This window comes from Fundulus heteroclitus, chromosome 23 (genome assembly GCF_011125445.2).
Source record: "Fundulus heteroclitus isolate FHET01 chromosome 23, MU-UCD_Fhet_4.1, whole genome shotgun sequence".
In the NCBI taxonomy this organism is placed as follows: domain Eukaryota; kingdom Metazoa; phylum Chordata; class Actinopteri; order Cyprinodontiformes; family Fundulidae; genus Fundulus; species Fundulus heteroclitus.
Genome location: NC_046383.1, coordinates 4,568,488 through 4,588,395, shown reverse-complemented (window position 1 = coordinate 4,588,395; position 19,908 = coordinate 4,568,488). Strand labels below are relative to the sequence as shown.

Here is a 19,908-nt window from a genome sequence, read left to right as displayed (position 1 = left end):
GACAACTGGCTAGTGTTTTACATCGCTACACAAATTATGGTCCACTGTTCTTCACAGCATTGTTTGGATTCAGCTACATTGACGGGGGATCTAGCATGAACAGTCTGTTAAAGGTGCATTCACATCATCTCAGTTGGATTTGAGTCTAGACTTTGGCTTGGCCACTTTAAAACCTGTGTTTTATTTCTATTTGAACCATTCAGAGGTAGATTTAGGGGAGTTTGTCCTGCTTCACAGCCAAATTCAAATTCCCTTGAGCTTAAGGCCATCAACCAATGGCCCGACATATCAGGGTTTCCCAATATTACTGCAGGATTTTCTAGCAGAGAGCAGAATCGTTCGTCCCACGCTGGAAAACTGTCCAGGCTGCTGAAGCTGCAAACCTGCCATGGCCATCATACTAACACCACCATGTTTGACTTGTGGTAAAATGTTTTTGATTGTTTTAAAATCAGATGTAACAGAGCAACAACTTTACAGTCCAGAGAATCTTTCAGAATCAGAATCAGACATGCTTTATCAGACTTTCCTCAAAGTCTTCATAATCATCAAGATGTTTGATGGTTTCTTATTGGTCAGCTGGGGGTTTTATCTTGGAAATCGTCCATAGATGTTCTGATATCCTTCAGATATTGTTCTTCTGTGACCTCCTGGATGAGTTCTCCTGGAAAAGTCCAACTCCATTTCATTGTGGATAATGGCTCTCATGGGGTTCTCTGGAGTCCCAAATTCTTAAATATTTCTTTATAACGTTTCTCAATCTGTTTGATCTCAATAACCTTGCTTCACATCTTGTTCTAGCATTTCTTTAGATTGGGACATGATATGTTGCTTTTTTCAGAATTTAGCCTTCTTCATGTTGTGAGAGGGGTACTATTTAGGTGTTTTTTTAAATCCCACAGGGGTAGTTATTCACAGTTAATTCAGTAATTTGGAATCTTCTCTTTGTACACAATCAGATTATCTTTTCTGTTATTAACATCTCTTTGTCTGAAATACTTTAATTTCCATCAAACCTCTCGAGATTCAGGCACGTTTATAATTTTCTTACTGACATGATTTCAGTTTGGCTCAGCGGTGTCCAGTTTTGGTCCCAGTGTCCGGCATACACGTGTCCCTGCGCTACACAGCTGATTCACATCCTTTAGTTACCTCTTTAGCATGCCATCATGCTGAACACTGGCCTTCTAATGAGCCATTTATTCAATTTAGGTGTATCGGGAAAACTTGCTAAACAGGCAGGACACAGGTACTCGATGACTGGAGCCAGGAATCACAAGAACATTTGTTTTGCATTACCCTGAGTTGTGGTAAGTTTACAAAAAAGCTCACCGATAGACGTAAACATGCCAGCCCTAAAGGGAATGTTGTTGGTCTGAAATCCAACTGGCCCTGGAAAGAGATGACAAAAAACGTTGTTTAAAACATTATAATGCAGGAAATCAGTGACAGAAAACATATCTGATATATCTCCCCTGTGATACTGTTTCCTCGTGATTGAAAAAAACCTAAACAAAATGATAGTATGTATTGTTTTAACACACTAGCATATTTTCTTGAGAAATGCAACAGATTAAAAAACAACACACCCCTTTTAAAACACTCTCCTCAGAGCAGCTGGTTTTAGGGTGTTGCTGTTTTAGTGTGGACCTCAGAAGCTAGGGTTCAAGCAGAGGTTAGAGCAAAAGAACTAGAAAAGCTTAATAGCCGTTCTTCATGCTGGATCTGTGACGGAATAATCATCTCTAAATGTTACAGGATTGGGTTTATAATAAACCTTTTACAAAAACTGGACATGGGGCATGGCCAGAATAACAGGCAGCATAATAGGAGGATCCAACAATGAACAATGGTAATCTGAGCCTTAATGTTGAGGGAAGACATGAATAACATGAATGGAGGTGGATTAATCAGGGGCAAATGTGGAGCAGCTGAGCCAGAAGGAAAACAGGGAGTCTGCGGGAAGGAGACTAATCGACATAGATGACAATGACATAAATAATCTACTAAACCAGGGGACAAAAAATGACTCCCCATTACTAAGGGGGTGGACCTGTTTCGGTTTCAATTTGCATGTTATCTAAGCCATTACACGGCCTTTGTTGGACAGTAGTATAAAGCTTGATGCTTCACATTACTTGAGATTAATTGAGAAAGCTTCTGGGATAGCAAGCGAAATGTCTTCAAACTTCAGAAAAAAGTCCAGTTGTTTTGTTTTTTACTTTTTTGGAATGACCATGACCTGGATGACTGAGCATCTTCACCAGCAAGGGACAAACGACTAACAGATCTGAGAGGAAAAAAAATCCAAATTTACAAAGAACAGAACATTTGAACAAACTATGAAACTAAACACAGAGGAATTATTTAATATGGCATAAAGAACGTGGCTGAATTTGGCGAGACCTTTTAGAAAAGCGTCTTCATTTCCAGTCCTCGAGGTCCGTCAAGTTTTACATGTTCTTCAACACACCTGAGTCAAATAATCTGCTCATTAGCAGGACTCTGGAGAACTTCACTGTATGCCGAGGACCTAATTCAACCATTTGATTCGGGTGCCTTGGACCAGGAACACATCTAAAACCCAAACGTTTGTGGCTAAAGGCACTTTAATTTAGAAGAAAATATTGAAGAAATTTAAAAGCCAGTGAGTTTATTTTGCTGCATTTAAACTAGGTTTAGCCTAGTTTATAACAAAAAATTTTTTAGGAAATGATTTTCAAATCTCTTGCTCCTAAAATCGGGTCTCATTTCAAGTAAATAAGAACATTTTAAATGAATGAATTACCTGTGACTGACTAAATTCTTGAACAGCTGAATTAAGATCTACTAACTCTGCTACAGGTCTGATTCCTTCCAGTTGTATTGGCTCAAGACATTTCTTGGAATGAACCTTTCTGACAAGACGAAGTAGGCTAAAAACACGTTATGCCTTATTCTTAAAAAAATAATAAAGAATACTAGAGAAACCAGAGGCCCTTTTTTCACCCACAGTACAAAGACTATGCAGCATTATTTCAGGGGGATGTACTAAAAGACCAGCAGCAACTAAAAACAAATGTAAGAGGTTCCTCTGTTCTAAATGCAGCTTAAAAAGTAAATTCCAAAAGCGTTACCGTTCTAAAAGTGCAATTTGCTGCTTTCTGTCTCCTTTTTATTGTATTTATTGACTCACATTTCAAATCCAAACTCAAAACTCATCTGTTTGAACTAACATACACCCTTTGATTTCAACTGCATTGTCCAATTTAAATGGTATTTTGTGTTTTAATTGACTGTTTTTTGATTTTTAATATCACATCTGTTATTATGTTTGATGTAAGGTGACTTTGAGTGTCAAGAAAGGCACCTATAAATAAAATGTATTATTATTATTATTATTATTATTATTATTATTATTATTATTAATAATATTATTGAGTGTGAGGAGATAACTTTATTAGACACATTCTGCAACAGTAAATCTTTTAACTCATGATATATTTTATCTTATATATCCTAGACACGTTTGACTATGTTCTTCTTATTTCTGAAATAACGTGTGTTGACCACTGGTTATTTGTGTTTTTCTGTAGTATTTTCGGAAAAAAACAAAGACAGAGTTCCACATGAGGGACAATAAAATATTTGTGAATAAATAAATAGATTGATGTCTTTCAGTCCAAAAAAGGAGAACAAAGTCAAACACAGTGAGAGACATTATTCACAAATGTCAAAGAAATGGAACAGCAATGAACCTCCACAGGAGGGTCTGGTTAACAAAATTACTTAACAAATGCATCTGTGTCTCACCAGGTGGTCACAAAAGAACATCTATACACTGCCGGCCTCAGATGCTGCTGTCAAGGTCAGAGGTCATGATTCAGTAAGAAAGAGACCGGGCAAAGACAGCATCATTGAAGAGTTCACAGGTTAATACCACTGCTGACAAAATGAACATAAAAATCTGACTCACATTTGCCTAAAAAAACCAACAACAATAAAAACATCTATATAAAAAAGTATCATTGCATATTATTTCATACTGCTCTGTAAGTAAGCTTATGTTATTTCTCCCCCCACTGTTTTAGGTTTAACTCTTTGGAAAGCATGAGGTAAAACTAACTGGGTATTACAAAAAATAATATCCTGCCTACAAATCAGAAGGCGATGTGATGGTCTGTGGTTGCTTTGTTGCTCAGAAACTCCATAACTTTGTGTTATTAAAGGCTCCGCGAATTCCTCTCGCTATCAGACAATTCTGATGAAGAACTCGGGTTAGGCAACAGGACAACCAATAGAAGCACACCTGCACCAGTTTGAATGGCTCCAAAAAAGCTTTCACAGTCAAAGTCTGAACTTAAATCCCTTTAAGATTTTATGCACGACCAACAGATTTTGCACATGCGTCAATATCCTCCACTGTGGATAAATAAAACAAAGAGTGAAAGATTCATGGCAGGTGCTGCTGTAAAGGGGACAGATTTCAGAGATAGTAAATTTTTGCACATACCGCAAGGGTGGTTTCAATAGAATTTTTTCCCCTTACTAAATAAAATCTTAATTTCACGGCTGCATTTTGTATTCACTCTGTTTTTTTTTTTGTCTTATAACAATTTTTTGTGATCTAAAATGATTAGAGGTGTTATTTCACAGCACTCTAATAAACTCCTCACCCACTGTCACGCTGTGGCTTATTTTCTTCAGCTGATGTGGGTACTCAAGTACGTAACCACATCACAAGCGGTTGTATTGCAAAATGAGATGTTTCCTTGCCAGCTTTTGTAATTCTACGCAGCACCTCCGACTTCAGCTCAGTGTAAACTCTCTGTGCATTGGTAATTAACTTTGCAATGTTTATTAAAAAAAAAAAATAAACTGGTATTTTTGTTTCCCTGCAGCAACATGTTTAAAAAAAAAAATCATATCCAAAACCACTGATGAAAAACCCTTACACTCATGAACTCCAAAGTAGTTTCCCACTCCATGACCGGTGCCGTGGCCGTAGTTCAGGCCCACCTCCCACAGAGCCCGGCGGCCCAGCATCTCTATACGCACGCCTGTTGAGACACAAAAAAAAGCCTCTTATAGAGCAAACATCCTGCAGCAGAAACATGACGAAATGATGTGGAGGAAGAGAGCTCTCTAGTGGTGACACAAAGACACGTTTCAGGGATGGGAGTGAGTAACCATAACTCAAAAATGTGCTCAGTGGATTTCTACTCACCACTTGTCCCTGAGGGGAAAACAGTTTGTGATATTTCTATGTTGCCCATGAGCACTCGGGTGAAGGCCTCCTGTGAATGAACAGTAAAGTACTGTATGTCTGAAATGCGTGATTCGGTGTATGACTTTATACAAAAAAGCTATTTGATGTGAAGGTCACCTTTTGCATGTCTGTAGGTGTCCCCCAGTGAACTGTGCGAGTGATGTCAGTGGTCCCGTCTCTAAGAGTAGCGAGAATCAGCCTGACTCATTTGGAGAGCACGAGACCTGAAGTGAAACTGGAAGAGAGCGTTTTTTTACTCACAGATACTGGCCGCCGGAGTCAACCAAGTACATCTCATCAACCGTCAGTCTCCTGCTGGTCCCTTCTGACGGGCTGAAGAAAATAAAATAACAGGAAATCATGCTGGCAATACGTTGACAAATGTTTACTGTTAAAATACAACAGAATTTTTTTTTCAAAAGCCGAGTTTCAATAAAAAGAAAACTACTCCAGAACTCAGTGATTTCCCGAGAACGCTCTAAACATTAACACCTGTGTCAAGTTTCGAACTGAAGACTAAAAAGGTTGAATAAAGAGTTTCTATTTCTTTATTTTTAGATACCAGAGCAGTTGGTTGACTGTCAGTAATACCTTCAGATGGTTCAAGATAAATCCAGCACTGAGACATCTTTGATCTTATTCCTGAGACAGTTATGACAAACTGTCTCCATGGTGTAATTACTCAAACACCATGCAAGTGCAAATTCCCTTGTTCACTTAAAAGCATGAGGTTTTCCCCCCATTTTAATAATAACCTGTGTGCACATTTTCCCATTTTGTCATATTGCAACCAAAGACTTCAACGTATTTGGTAGTATTTATATCACAGACCAACAAAACAACAAGTGCATAACTGTGAAGTAAAAAGGTGATTTATGTTTACTTTATATATACTTTTTTAATGAATAAATAGTTTTTGTATAACCACCAAATTCAGATTCAGACATACTTTAATGATCCCAGGGGGAAATTACATTCGTTACATGCTCCAGAATGCACACATTGTGTGTGTATATATATATATATATATATATATATATATATATATATATATATATATATATATATATATATATATTGGCGGCAATGTGGAAAAGCCAGTTTTGCATGTCTAGAAACAGACATTTTTGCCCATCGTTCATCTACAAAATAGCTCAAGCTAAGTAAGACTGGATGAAAAGCATCTGTGAATATCCATTTTTCAGCCCTGGCACTGATTCTAATATAGATATTATTTGATCCAAACCAGTATATTGTAACTCTGGCTGTATGTTTAAGAAGGTGAACCTTGATCTGGGCTCGAGCTTGTTGCAGCCTCTGACAAGTTTTTTTCCTCCATGTCTAACCTGCCTTTAGCTCCATCCATCTCCCCATCTACCCCGACCACCTTCCCTGTCCCGGCTACATGATGCTGCTTCCATTATGCTTCACAGGGAGGATGTAAAAAGTTGGCCTGCTGCCACGGATTGTGTAAGCAAAAGGTTTAATGTCTTTCTCATCTCACCAAAGCACCTTCCTCCACATGTTTGCTGTTTGTTCACTGATGTTTTTCAAACAAACTGCGGAGGCCTGCATTGACGCTGAGATTAAACTACACACAAATGGACTCTACACACATATTCATGGGCTAACTTGGATTTAATTTAGGCTTGTGAGCAAAAAGGGGCTTAAATATCAACATATGCCACATTTTCTGACTTTTACTTTCAAAAAATCTTTGAAAACCATGTGTTATTCCTACAGCATGAACATAAACAACAATCCGAGAAATGCAGTTAAAAAATATAAGCATGCCGGACAAAATGGAAAAGTGACAAATGACAAATTAAAGAAGTGACTCAAGCACAGATGTTTACATAGTATTTGTTTAAAGGTGTTACTTTCAACTTTCAGTCTCTGAAGTTTCTATTTCTATTTCTGTAATGTTTGTGTTTATTTGTCACCTCTGAACAAAAATCCCGCCAAAATCTGCCTCTCTTTTAGACTTAAACACAAACCCTAACGATCTATCATTAAGATTCTAAGCAAGACGACCACATTTTAAAGAAAGTGAGTAATGATTAGAACGCTGTCATACAACCATAAAATAGACATTTTAACCTATTCAGAGACACACAGGACAAACAACCATGCGCGCACACACTCATACCTAAGGGCATTTTAGAGAGACTCTTCTCTCAAAATTGTCATAACAGTCATGCTTTCAGACTGGAGCACCCAAAGAGAACCCACTTATGGAAATGCATAAAATGCAGCAATGAGAACATGCAAACACCATGCAAAACGATGCCAGTCTTGTCTTACTGCACGGTAACAGTGCTACCAACTGTGTCACCAGGTGGCAGCTGATTGTCACAGTCAATAATCTCTGCAAAATCATTTGTGCATTTCCATACTCTCGAAATGAGTCTAAAAGGAGCAATAAGCGATATTTCATCACCAGTTGGAGCTTGAGGACTGACAGTAGACCAAAACAAGAAGTGCATCAAGCCACGCCTGTCTTTACCTGCTCCAGCACTTGGCACTCATTTTCCCCTTTCATCCATCGGTTCCTCTGAGCTTATTTGCAAAGGATAAAAACACAGCAAAACAGCATCACATTTCAGAGGAAAGTGTGAAGTGAAGTAGTAAGTAACTCATAACTTTATAATGCTGTTAGTAAGAGAATGTTTTGATCCAGTGGCTGTACTCTCCTCCATTTTTAGTGCCTGGCGGTGGCATTTTATGGGCAGGGAGTGGCTGAGCCCTGAGTGGCAGCTGTTCACGTGCACATACGTGCATGCACAGCCAGCCTGGCTGCGTAAACAAGAGATTGGAGAACACCACGGATGGATAGTGTGTGATGTTTAGCCATAATCCATCTAAAAAGATACCTTTAGTTTGTCACAATACTATTTTTTAGCTATTTTTATCTAAAATAATGAAATTTCGCTCATTGCTCCGTTAAGTCATTTGAGAAAATGGAAAGGTCCATTTTTTTATTGTGTCTTGATACTTAAAATCCCAATATGAAGGGAGTGTTTTCTTGATAGCCTGATTGTGAATAGTTTTTTTGCAGAAATTGGTTTACACATTGTTATGTATTAGTAAAGAAATCTCCGGCAACTTTTTTTTTGGTGTAATATCTTTTGTCTTTAATGTTTCCCCCTCTTTAAAGAAGTACTTGTTATTTTATCTTCCAAGTTATCTGTTTGCTAAAGTTAGAAAGAGAGTTTCAATAAAAAAAAAGGCTTGTTAAAAAGTAGAACATCAAAAATAGGATGACATGAGTTTGTCTCACCTGTAGTGGGCAAGAGCAGCGTTCGGTCCACTTGCAGAGATTGTTTCAAAGCTCGGTCCTTTGTTGTCCTTCTGTTTGCTGCAACATTTACATTAGCTGTGACATCCAACTCCAAAAAAACTGTACATATATAAATACTATATCAATTTAGTCGGCAAAGTGGGCCATGTTAGTTTTCTGCAACTTTGTGTATACACAATTGAAAACAGGTGTTTACATGCATACACACACTAAGACTAATATTTTTTTGTGTGTCTGATAGTAAATCAAACTAAACTTTTTGGTCAGTTAGAGTTACCAACATTATTTGAACTGATTAAATGCCAAAATAATGAGAAAGGTTTTCTGAGACATTTTTCATTTTTTCCAAATTTTCCGCAGTATTTCACAGCCTGTTTGGTCCAAGTTTAACCCAATATTTCCATCCAATTGTCATGCAAATTATGAGTGAGATTTTAAAGTGTCGCAAAAAAAGAAAAAAAGACGAAAATGTGAATTATAAGTGTTTCCATCCGCTGGTTTGGAGCGAAACCAGTGTATGGAAACCAGGCAATGCAAAGCGAAATTTCATCAGAAGTTAATGTTAGTTGATGCAATAAACCGGACGTGGAAGTTGCGAACTAGCATGGATCACACACCTGACAAAAATGGGAAAGGGTTTTCGAGAATGTGACAAAATATCAACTAGTACTGACAATGTTACACGCTGTCTGGAGATGTAGAGAAAGAAATGCGATTCTATGCGCATTATGGGAATATCCGGGAAGACGACAGAGGAAACAGCTGATCAATTATGTGAGATAAATGTTTGTTACGTCAGAATGTATGCAGCAGTGGTGTTTCCATCTCCTGTTTTACTCATCAACTCTTTTTTATGGAAAAGCCAAAAGCCAAGTCAAGCGAACATAAAACCTTTTTTACGAAATTGAGGAAGTTATTTTGTTATTTTGCCACTTCCATCCATCTTTTTTTAAAGCAATGCTTCAAAATGCATATTGAAAACTGTTCACAAAAACACTGCTACGAGCTAAACTGTGTGACTTGGACCAAATGTTTTGGGTATCCATCTTCCAGCTTCTCACAACTGGTGTAACCGGGTTGGGTTTGTGGCCTAACCTTCTCACACCAACCTTTTCAACTTTCCCAACAAATTTTCCGAAACTTAGATCATGTCTTTGTGATGGTTACTCAACAACATCAACTCTATTGCCTTTAAGCCACTTTGTATAAATAAATTGGCTGTATGCTAAAGTTCACAGTCCATTTGAAATTTCCAAATGTTCCTTCCTCCAGATGCCATCTAGTTTTTGAAGTGCAGCCGTCACTCCTGCAGTAAAACATCCACATGACATTAAGCTGCCACCTTCATACTTCAAAATGAGGATTTTAGTCAAGCCTTTCCTCGAAATGTATGGGCAAACACTTTAAATTCAGTCATATCAGACCACAGGACATAACTGCAAAAAAATGAGACATCTGTCCTCGAGTCCTTTTAAAAACAGTAATCTGGCGTTTTATGTTGCTTTTTGGAGAAATGGCTTCGTTGTCTTTGAGAGGCCTTTCAGCCTATGTCGGCACAGGACTCGTTTCACTCACAGTTTAACCCACCATCTTCACAAATGTTGCTTTGGTTCTGAGGTTGATACAAATAGTTCACGGCAAAAGAGCTTCGTCTCTGGGACACAAACCCAGTCTACTTCGTGGACAGTGTGACTGAACATCCTCATGGTTTCTATGCTCGCATATGCTTGTTCAAGCAGACAAACATGGCCCCTTCAGGTGTTTGAAAAATGTACCCAACGACAAATTGGACTTGTTGCGTTCCTTAAATCTCTTCCTAAAACCCTCCCTGACTTTAGATTTGTTTTCTCATAATGTCTTAAAAGGAAGCAGCTGGTTTGAGGTGTTCCACAGGGTGTACCTCTAGTTCCTCAGGTATTGAGATTCAACCAGTAAAATCTTACAAAGCCAAGGCATGATTTGAGCTTTCACCATAGTGTTTTAAAAAGTTATTTTAATTGTAATTTATGTACACTTCTGAATTTGGAGAAAGTAATTGCTATAATCCTGACTGACCTAAACCAGGAAAGGTTTACGCAGATTTGTTCTCAAAAAACTAGAAAATAACAGTTGACTATTTTCGCTCAGTTTATGTAAACATCTGGTTGTATATGGATTTGTTGACTCACCTGCGACAGTAATTGACATATTCTGCAGCGCTCAGCTCGGTGACATTCCCCTTCGGGACAGACTTTTCCAGCCAAATCAGCAGCTGGATAACAGCAACCGCATCCCTCACCTGGACAAAATGTATGTAACGTTTTGTGTTCACTTTTTCTTTATTGGTACAACTTCTGTTTGCGTTTAAGACGTACGTGAGCTTCCCTGAGTATTCGCTCCTCAGTCTCATCTTTCACAGCTTTAGTTGTCAACACGGGGGAATATGAGGATGTCATTAGCTTCTCCTATATTAGACAAACAATCATGAATATATATATCTAAAAATTCTAATAAGACGAGTGAAGGAAATTTTTAAATGCATACCTGAGGTGTTATGATCTCATAAAGTGCGTAGTTTGTGTATTCTGTACCAATCCAGACTTTAACCTCGGGCTGAGCCACATAGGTTTTCAGATGTTCACGAACAGAGTCGTAACTTTTCAGCTGCACACAGAGGGGTCCGGTACAGGAGGCACTCAGGTACACCTTCAAGTCCTCACTCACTCTGTCTGTGTGGACAAAGAGCCTGTAGAGGCCATGAAAGACAAAACGCAGCACGCTGATATGGACCACAGCAGGGTTTTATAAGGGCATTTTGTGGATTTCTGGGGGAATATTTGAGAATAAGCTCTTCCAGTCACGATAAATGCTTGGTTGCTCAATAAATAGACATAAATTAAAAAAACAAAACAATGAATGACTGACCAGATTTCATCTAATGTTAGAAGTGTGTAGGAGTAGAAGAAGGGATTGTAAGGAATGTCGTTTCCACGCAAATTGAAGAGCCCTAAAAAAAACAAGAAACAGACATCATCCCTGACTCTCATTTAGTTCCAAGCTGTTATTAAATTTTATTAGTTTGAACAACATCATGGTGATTTTTTTTCCTCACAGGCTGTTTCATCCAGAGCTGAAAGCAGAAGAGCTGTGGGCTGGTATGGATTGCTCGTCATCACACTCCGTATCTGATCCACCTTCATCTGCCACGTTCTTTCTGAAAAATTAAACGTTTTACATTCACATTGCCTTGCAAACGAATCCAGACTAATTTAACTGCTTCGTTATCTAAAATGATCATCAAAAGGCTTTCAGAGAAATAGTCGAGCGGAGCTGCAGAGATCCACAGCTCAGGTTGGAGAATCAGTTGTTAGGTAAAATATTAGCCATGCATTCCACAAATCTGGCCTACATGTGCTTGTAAGAAAACTAACACTGTAAATCTCTTATGATGAAACATGGTGGCTGCAGCATCATGCTTTTCTTCAGCGGGATCAGGGAAGTTGGTCAGATTTAATGGAAAGATTGTCATGTTCTGACCCGGCCGACTGAGAAGATCCTTCCACACTCCTCCTGCAATCGAGATTATCTGCTGCATCTGTGATCCTCCTCCCACTGCACCAATCAGCTTCATCCCCATCACCTGTTCACCTTCCTTTTAATACTGCATACTTATGACTTAGTGCAAGCAGATGTCCAGACTTTCTCTCTGCTTGACTCCAAGTTTTGACCTCGAACCCGTCTTTCTGCGCTGCTTTCTGTTTTCTGGACATGACCTGGACTGATATCGTGACAACGAGCCTCGACTAGCCCTTTGGATCTGTCTGTCTCTCAACTTCACCAGACTCCTGCTAATGCCCGCTGAGGTTCTGCCTTCCTGCTCACTGGTCCTTTGTGTTTTCTCTTAAATAACTTTTTAAAGTGCAGCACAGTGTCTGGCTCGAATATCGAGTTCTCTGCTTGTCAAAGAGCATTACAAAGATTGATTAAGTTAAATAAAGGTACTCATTGAGTTGGAAACTTTGATAAAATGGGTTAAATCTAAATATATTCATATTGGCCTAGTTAAAGTACAAACTGGAATCAAACTAAGAAGCTGTAGCAATGCTTAAAAATTACTGTGTTGAAAAGAGATGTTGTCCATCCATTTAGATTATTTCCCTCTGTAGATGTACAAAGATTGTCGAGAGGAACCACTAAAGACTTGCATATGTAACTGCACTGAATACTTGTTTCTTATTCCTGCAACTGTTTTGAGTTAATAATTTTTCTGATTAATCCAAGTAAAATACACTGAAGTTTGAGGCTGTAAAATGTGAAAACCTTGAAGGAGTATGATTTATGTTGCAACACAATGTATTCTGCCAGTTAATAATTCAAATAATCTTTGGTTAGGGAAAAAGTAAATGGTTCAATGTAATCCATTTTTTTTAGTTTATTTGAATAATTTTCTTCTGTAAATCTAATTCATCTTCTGAGCATAAAACCACATTAAACTTTTCTGGGCCTGTTTGCTTAGCATTCAAGTCATCTTTTTATTCCTCATTACTTAATGGACTCCATCCAGTCTGCCAAGAATATAAGAGCAACCTTTCTTATCCTGGCTGTCAGAAATGTTCTGAAAGCCATGCACAGAACGATTTTTCCAGTGAAATATACAGACCATTGGGTTTATGGCGCTCTTTATTTGTTCCATTTTTTCTAATCTGCAGTCATAAAGACTAATAAGACCAATACTGAGACAACTTTCTTATCTGCAGGCTGCTCTAGTCCTTTTGAGTTAGTGCTCAGTCTGCCAGCCGACCGTAAAAAAACATGAACAGCCTCTTTATGGTTGTTTGCAGTGCTGCTTTTTGCTCTCTTTCCAGTTTACAGGTATTTATCAGCGTAAAGATGAACAGATAGACTGCTAGGCTGCAGTTTATATGTATTTGAGTGTTTGAAGACCTACGTATGACTCTGTCAGGCAGACGGGTGAGGTTGTAAGGTGGGAGAGGAGGTCTTTCCTTCCACACTTGATCAACCAGGTTAACAGGAATGGACTTGAGGATGCGGTTGCTGGACTCGAGACTCATGTCGTAGCTTTCCTGGGTCTCTAATGGAGCAAATTGCAGAAGATTACACCCATTAAACAGAATCAATCTCAAGTAAACAGTCTGGATGGCGCCTGATGTCCCTATCAATATTTTCCATCTACTTGGTACTTTATTGATGTCAAACTGGACTAACAGCTGAGGTAAATAGGTAAAAACTCACGGAGGGAGAAGAGGAAGGGATCAAAGCCGATGTTGCCTCCTGGTGGTACCTCTGAGATGAGCCACTCTGCCACACTAATGATGGAAACTAAAACATCAAAGCTAATCTTTATGATTGACATCACAAAATATAGATAAAACATCTGGAGATTCTTGTAAAGAAAAATCATAAAATGAAGCTCTGTAGATTCGTTTGAAAGTAAATCTCCTGAAGAAAATGCATGGTGAAGGTTGTTTAGAATTTCTGCCATAAGGTTTGGACAAGCCACTGAAATACTGGGAAATGTAGCCTCCCAGTATTTTCAAGGCTGAACTTATTGGATATCATTGAGCACAAATGCAAAAATGGTTAAACACATAATGCAAAAACCCCGATACCAAACGTGAAGCTTGCAAGTGAGAATATTGTGTCATGGGCAGTCTTATAGCACATGGTGCTGGCAGACTTCATGTAACTGAAGAAAGGATGTATTGATAAATGCACCAGATTAGTCTTAATAAGAGTTTGAAAACTTTATTTCCAAGCAACACAATAGTCCTGAATACACGGCCAAAGAAAACTCTTGATTGGTTTTAGAGAAAGAAAGTAAAACTGCAAGAATAGCCAAGTCAGTCACTTTATTTTTATCCAATGGACAGACTTAAGTTTCAGAGTGCATAAAAAGGTTTTGTCTTTAAGGTTTGAAGACAGTTCTTGTAGAAGAATTGGGGAAAATCACACCAAAAATGTTACTAGTTTCGTCATAAAGGAAAAGTGGGTTCAGTACGCTCTCTGTAATTCCACTTTTTTACCAATAACTTTGTCGGTAGACTAATGCGTTTGGATTTCTTTGTATATGTGGATTACGTTTGTTGTTGATGATATCTGGGGTCATAAACTTGCCTTGCGTTGGTGTGAATTTTATTTCCATGGCAAAAGTATTAATAATTAAGGTGACCGGACTTTTCCTAGTGGGACAGTTGCCATTTTGGATGATCCGTCCTCAGCAAAAGCTGTCCCCAGAAATGTTCCAGATTCTGCACAAATACCATGAGAATCAGTTTGCTAGATTAAGTGTGTTATGGATGAGAAACAGCTGTGTGCAACAAGTATCTGGTCATGCTGCTGTCAGCGTTATTGACAGAGTAGTAGAACTCATCTGCAGCCCCCCTCACTAGCCACTGGCAATGCTAACTAGCTAACTAGTGCAATGCTAATGCTAACTTATGCCAGCATAAATGATGAATAATTAATAGTAGGCTAAGCTGCTTGTATAAATGGTAACCATCCATTAGTAATGTCAGCTTGCCATTGTCAAAAAGGGTTAGTAGCAATTACAAATCCAAACCAGTTTTTAGCATTAATGGTTACTAGCTATTAGAAATACTAATTAGCTGTAAGCATCATTAATGCATGAGAAGTTCCCCTTTTTCTCCAAAATCAAATCACTGTGACTTGACAAGTAGGACATTTTTAGTTTTACTTCTTGAATTAAAATTGTCACAAGTGTTGTTCTGTTTTTGAATGATGGATGTGTGGCTGCTGTGGCCATTTATCATGGGACGTAATAAAAAATTACCAGAATTTAAAAAAAACAACAACATATTGGTGATTCATGTTTCTATTAACATTTCAATAATAATTCAGCACTTCTTCAGAATATGAGAGCATTACATTTCATGAACCTTACCCTTGTGAAAAAAAAAATAACACTCAGTAACTATTCAATATCTCTGGGATGAAACATTTGAAAAACAACAAGCACTCCCAAAATGTGCAAAAGCAATATTTCATGAGAACACAAGCTTTGTTTCTATGAGCTATTGCATCGTAAAAACCCCGTAATGACATGCTTAGTGTTTAAAAGGCTATTTTTGAAAATAGAAATATAAAAACACCCCACAACAATTCAAAAGGAATGCATGTGTGCAGGGTTGCCATCACTACAGGCACAAGTACAATCATCCATACCATCTTCTTCCAGCTCCCAGTTGCAGTCCATCTGTCTCTCAGCTTGCACCCAGTAGCGGCTGTCCGTCCACAGAGCCGCCTTAGTTTGAGTGACAACAGCAGTGCCTGAAAAAAGTAGGACAACAGCTGCCCCATCAAGTGGCTAGTGATCAATTACAAAAACTATAAATATCAGACGTTATACAGTGCAGTGAAAAGGTTTTAAACCACCCCCAAGTTCTTTGTACACAGCTTCCTAGGTCCCACGGGTTCTTTTGAATGTGTATTAATCACATTTCCATTTATTGCGTCCTGCATCCTGGTTCAGGACAGACATCACTTTTTCCAGCAACAATATCCAGTCTACTCTTATCTCCAGCAGTAAGCCTGTTAATTTTACAAAGGATTTTTTTCCTACTGCTTGAATTTGGTTTCTTGCTCTTTCAGTCATGACCCAGATCCGATGACTATAGCAGTACAGATAAATTGAGAGCTTTGCCTTTTGGTTCAGCTTCGCTTTCACCACTAGAAACGGGATGAAGGCCCTCATTACAGCAAACAAAGGCCCAATCTGTCGATCCATTTATGATCCATTTTACGATCAGTCTTTAACAAGGATTTGTTGGAGAGTATCGCTCTTCGAAGTCATGACAAGCCTGTGTTTAACAGACTACTTAATTTATTTTGTTCTTTCTTGAAGATGTTTTATCGTCTCATCCAAAATGCTTCGAGATAGTTCAGTACCGCAAAGAACACATCAAGAAACCTGAACTGCGCTGCCTGAGTCAGATGCAAAGGGAAGATCAATGAAAGGTTTCCTTCGGGCTCTGGCTCCCTTTTCAGTCCAGTCTATGTAACTGACCAAAGGAGCACATTGTGCATTGTGTTTTCAATGTGGAGTACTTAATAAGCTGCATGTCATCCTCAGCAGATGACCTGCCATTATCTCTCAGGTGATCATTTACTGTATGACAAGTTCTTACTTAAAAGCTCTTTGGGAATCAACTAATTGGGGCTAACACATTATTTTTTTTGCCCTCCACATTGTGTTACTATATAAGACTTTGGTTCTTTGTGACAGATTGCAAGTCTAAATTCATCTGCAAAGATGACAGTGGTTAAGTGAGTCTTTTATGCTTTCATGAAGAGAGTCACGTGGCTTAGGAAACAAACAAAGGAAACTGGAAATGGTCAAGTACAGGATTGAATCTTAAGTAGACATAACAGTAAAAAAAAAGAAAAAAGAAAGAACAACCCCCCCCCCCCCCCCAAAAAAAAACTAAACAAAACAGAAAAATTCTAAAAGTTTAAGATAATATGAATCTTTAGAAGATCAAGCTATATTCAGGATATTTCGAAGCTGCAAAATATAGAAAAGAAGTACGTAAAATGACTTTCCATCTTAATTCCTCTCTTTCAGCCCCACACCGGATGCATCCATCTGCAGCTTTATTGGACTATATAAGTATCAGACTGAACCGCCTTTTGCCTTCAGAATTAAATCTTTATGGAATAGATTCAACAAGATGTTGGAAACATTTAGCCATGCTTTTGTCTGTGCTGACATGACAGCTGCAGGCAATTGTTGCAGAATTGTCGACTGCGCATCCATAATGCAAATCCCCTGCTCCAGCACATCCTGAAGGTGCTCTACTGGATTAAGATCTGCTGACGGTGGAGACGACTGGAGTACGTAGAAATCCCTGGCAGCTCCAAGACGTTCTGAGTCCTGCTACACGGTAAATTATCCTGCTGGAAGCAGCCAGATGGGTACATCGTGGTTATCAAAAAACAGACATAGTCTGCACAATACCGAGGTAGACCGTTTAAACAATGCTTAATTGATAATAAGGGCCTAAAGTATTCCCCACACCGGTACAAAAGCCACTATCAGTCTGAACCATTGATATCTGATGTTTATGCCAAATTTTGACCCCTTCATCCGACCCCTGTAGCTAAAATCCATCAGACCAGGCAACGTTTTTTTTTTTCTGTACAGTTTCAGTCAACCTATGGAAATTGTAGCCTCTTTGTCCAGGTCTCAACTGATGGGAGTGGCACCGGTTGTGGTCTTCTGCATGCAGAGATGGTTCTCTGCCATCCTTGGTTGTAATGAGCTCATGGTGCTGTTCCGTCATCTAAAACCATCTTATTCCCCTCTGACATTTGACATTTTAAACAGAACATTTTTGTCCACACAACTGCCTCCCACTGGATAATTTCTCTACGTCAGACATTTCTCTGCAAGCCTAAGAGAGATGGTTGTGCTCGAAAATCCCCGTGGATCAGCAGTTTCCGACAAACTCAGACCAGCCCATCTGGCACCGACAACTATGCTGCAATTTGTGATAGAAAGCAACCGAACAGATGTACCCGATAAAGTGGCCAGAAGGTGAAGATTTAATTTGATTCCAACAGCTGAGTAGAACGCTAAAATAAAATGCAGAGGCCTGTACAAACTGTAGTTTACCGATCTGGTAACCCTTTTCCCCCGTGAAATAGCCGAGAAAAGCCCCAACGATCAGTCATTTCGTCCGCTGGTTCTGTACCTGGCTAATCAGCAGTCAGCGTACTCTGTGAGGACAGGCGCCACGAATGAGAGGACGCAATTAAGCGGCGGGTGAAAGAGTTGAAAACAAATGAATGACGAGCTGGTGAGGATGTGGGATGAAAGTAGAGGAGCTCAGATGTGGGGGTTTTGACTCATGATGAGGAGGAGGGTGAAGAGGAGGAGAGGATTGTACCTGCAGAGCCTGTAAAACCAGTCATAAAGGCCATCCTGGCATCACGTGGGGCGATGTATTCACTCTGACAGAAAAAAAAAAACACACGCAGGAAATCAAATCCACACACACACACAGAGACCAGGTTTTTAAACCCAGAAGGATTAATTATGACAGACAGCAGATGTACCAGGTGAGCATCGGTGCCAGGAATGATGTAGGCAGAGATATTCAGGGGAAGCATTTGCTCCCGTAGCTCCTGCAGCTGGAGAGTGGTATTTACTGCTGTGCTGGGGAGATACTGCAACAAACACGGACAGGAAGAAAGATGAGACGCGCACAGATGGAAGCAAAAGTCTCCACATTTCATTAAATCCCAGGAAGCGGCTCGGTTATCTCCTACTCTACCCTTCTCTGTAATCATTAACGCTGGGCGAATCCTCCCAGGGCAAAGTTGACACTTAATTGTTAAAAGATTTTTATGAATAACTTGTTTATTGTTTGGGGTGTTAAAATCGGTCACAGCTGAGTCTTACCGGTGGAGTCAGGGAGCAGTTCCTCTCAGTTCGCTCATACGCAGCAGCGCTGAAAAGGTTTCCTGGAAGAACGTGAAGACAGAGCCAAAAAAGACCGGCAAAGACAAATAATTAGAGACTGGAGCACAGAGCAGTTTGGCTTGATGCTCTTCTGTAACTTATACTGCTGAGCGGTTTAGTTTTTTTTAGCTCTCTGAAACACGTGTGCAGTCAATAAGTCAAAACTGGAGATTTACAGAGACAAAAAGTTAGAGCAAAGGATGCTATCAATTCAGAAAAATAATCCAATCGCTGTGCAAAAACAACAATTTAGTAAGACAACGGCACTAAAAAGCACATGACAGGTTTTCACTGTTGATTGGGCTGTTTTTTTTTTTTTTTTTTTTTTATTAGTGCAGTGAAATAATTTTTCTGTCTGCTACAAACCAGTTCTAACAGACAGGGTTTCAGTAATTATTACAGCAGAAGCAGTGGCCATCAATAAAGAGAACAGAGACAGAAAACAGCACGAAGACAAACTCTTTACCCGTCAGTACGGCCACAGAAAGAGCCCACAGCCAGACGGTGGAAGGCATCTTCAGCCAAACAGATCCTGCTCTCTGACTGCCGGCTGAGCTGATGTGCATGCAGGTTATGTGACAAGGAGTGCCCGGCAATATTGGGAGTGAGTGTGTGTGTGTTTGTGTGTATGTGTGGGGGGGCGGGGCGGTCCTCTCTCTCCCTCCTCCTGCTCCTCCTCTTCCTCACCACCACTCACCCTGTCCTCCTTCTCCGGCCCTTCCTTTCCTGGTAGGATTTATTTACAGAGGCCTTCAGAGCAATAATTCTTCCCTTCCTTATCTAAAACATGTCCCAGTCACCTTTTTCCAAACATTTCCATAATCAAACATTATTTCTCACTTGTTTTCTCCATTTCTGGAATAAACCTTCCATGTTTTA

The 19,908-nt window shown here is 39.3% G+C and overlaps 1 protein-coding gene across 1 annotated transcript in view; it reads right to left on the bottom strand.

Annotated features, from left to right (window-relative positions):
* xpnpep2 (X-prolyl aminopeptidase (aminopeptidase P) 2, membrane-bound) overlaps positions 1-19,617 on the bottom strand; it is a 28,365-nt gene extending 8,748 nt beyond the window's left edge. The window contains exons 1-18 of the mRNA XM_012861668.3: positions 19,496-19,617; positions 18,970-19,031; positions 18,624-18,734; positions 18,455-18,518; positions 15,732-15,836; positions 13,782-13,868; positions 13,477-13,620; positions 11,641-11,742; positions 11,454-11,535; positions 11,073-11,274; positions 10,904-10,993; positions 10,718-10,827; positions 8,529-8,606; positions 5,510-5,581; positions 5,366-5,426; positions 5,207-5,276; positions 4,935-5,039; positions 1,333-1,392 (exon numbers count right to left, since the gene is read on the bottom strand). Coding sequence (XP_012717122.2) covers positions 1,333-1,392; positions 4,935-5,039; positions 5,207-5,276; positions 5,366-5,426; positions 5,510-5,581; positions 8,529-8,606; positions 10,718-10,827; positions 10,904-10,993; positions 11,073-11,274; positions 11,454-11,535; positions 11,641-11,742; positions 13,477-13,620; positions 13,782-13,868; positions 15,732-15,836; positions 18,455-18,518; positions 18,624-18,734; positions 18,970-19,031; positions 19,496-19,595 — 1,705 coding nt within the window. The 5' untranslated portion in view covers positions 19,596-19,617. The remainder of the gene's footprint in view (positions 1-1,332; positions 1,393-4,934; positions 5,040-5,206; positions 5,277-5,365; positions 5,427-5,509; positions 5,582-8,528; positions 8,607-10,717; positions 10,828-10,903; positions 10,994-11,072; positions 11,275-11,453; positions 11,536-11,640; positions 11,743-13,476; positions 13,621-13,781; positions 13,869-15,731; positions 15,837-18,454; positions 18,519-18,623; positions 18,735-18,969; positions 19,032-19,495) is intronic.
* Positions 19,618-19,908: the final 291 nt, after the last annotated feature.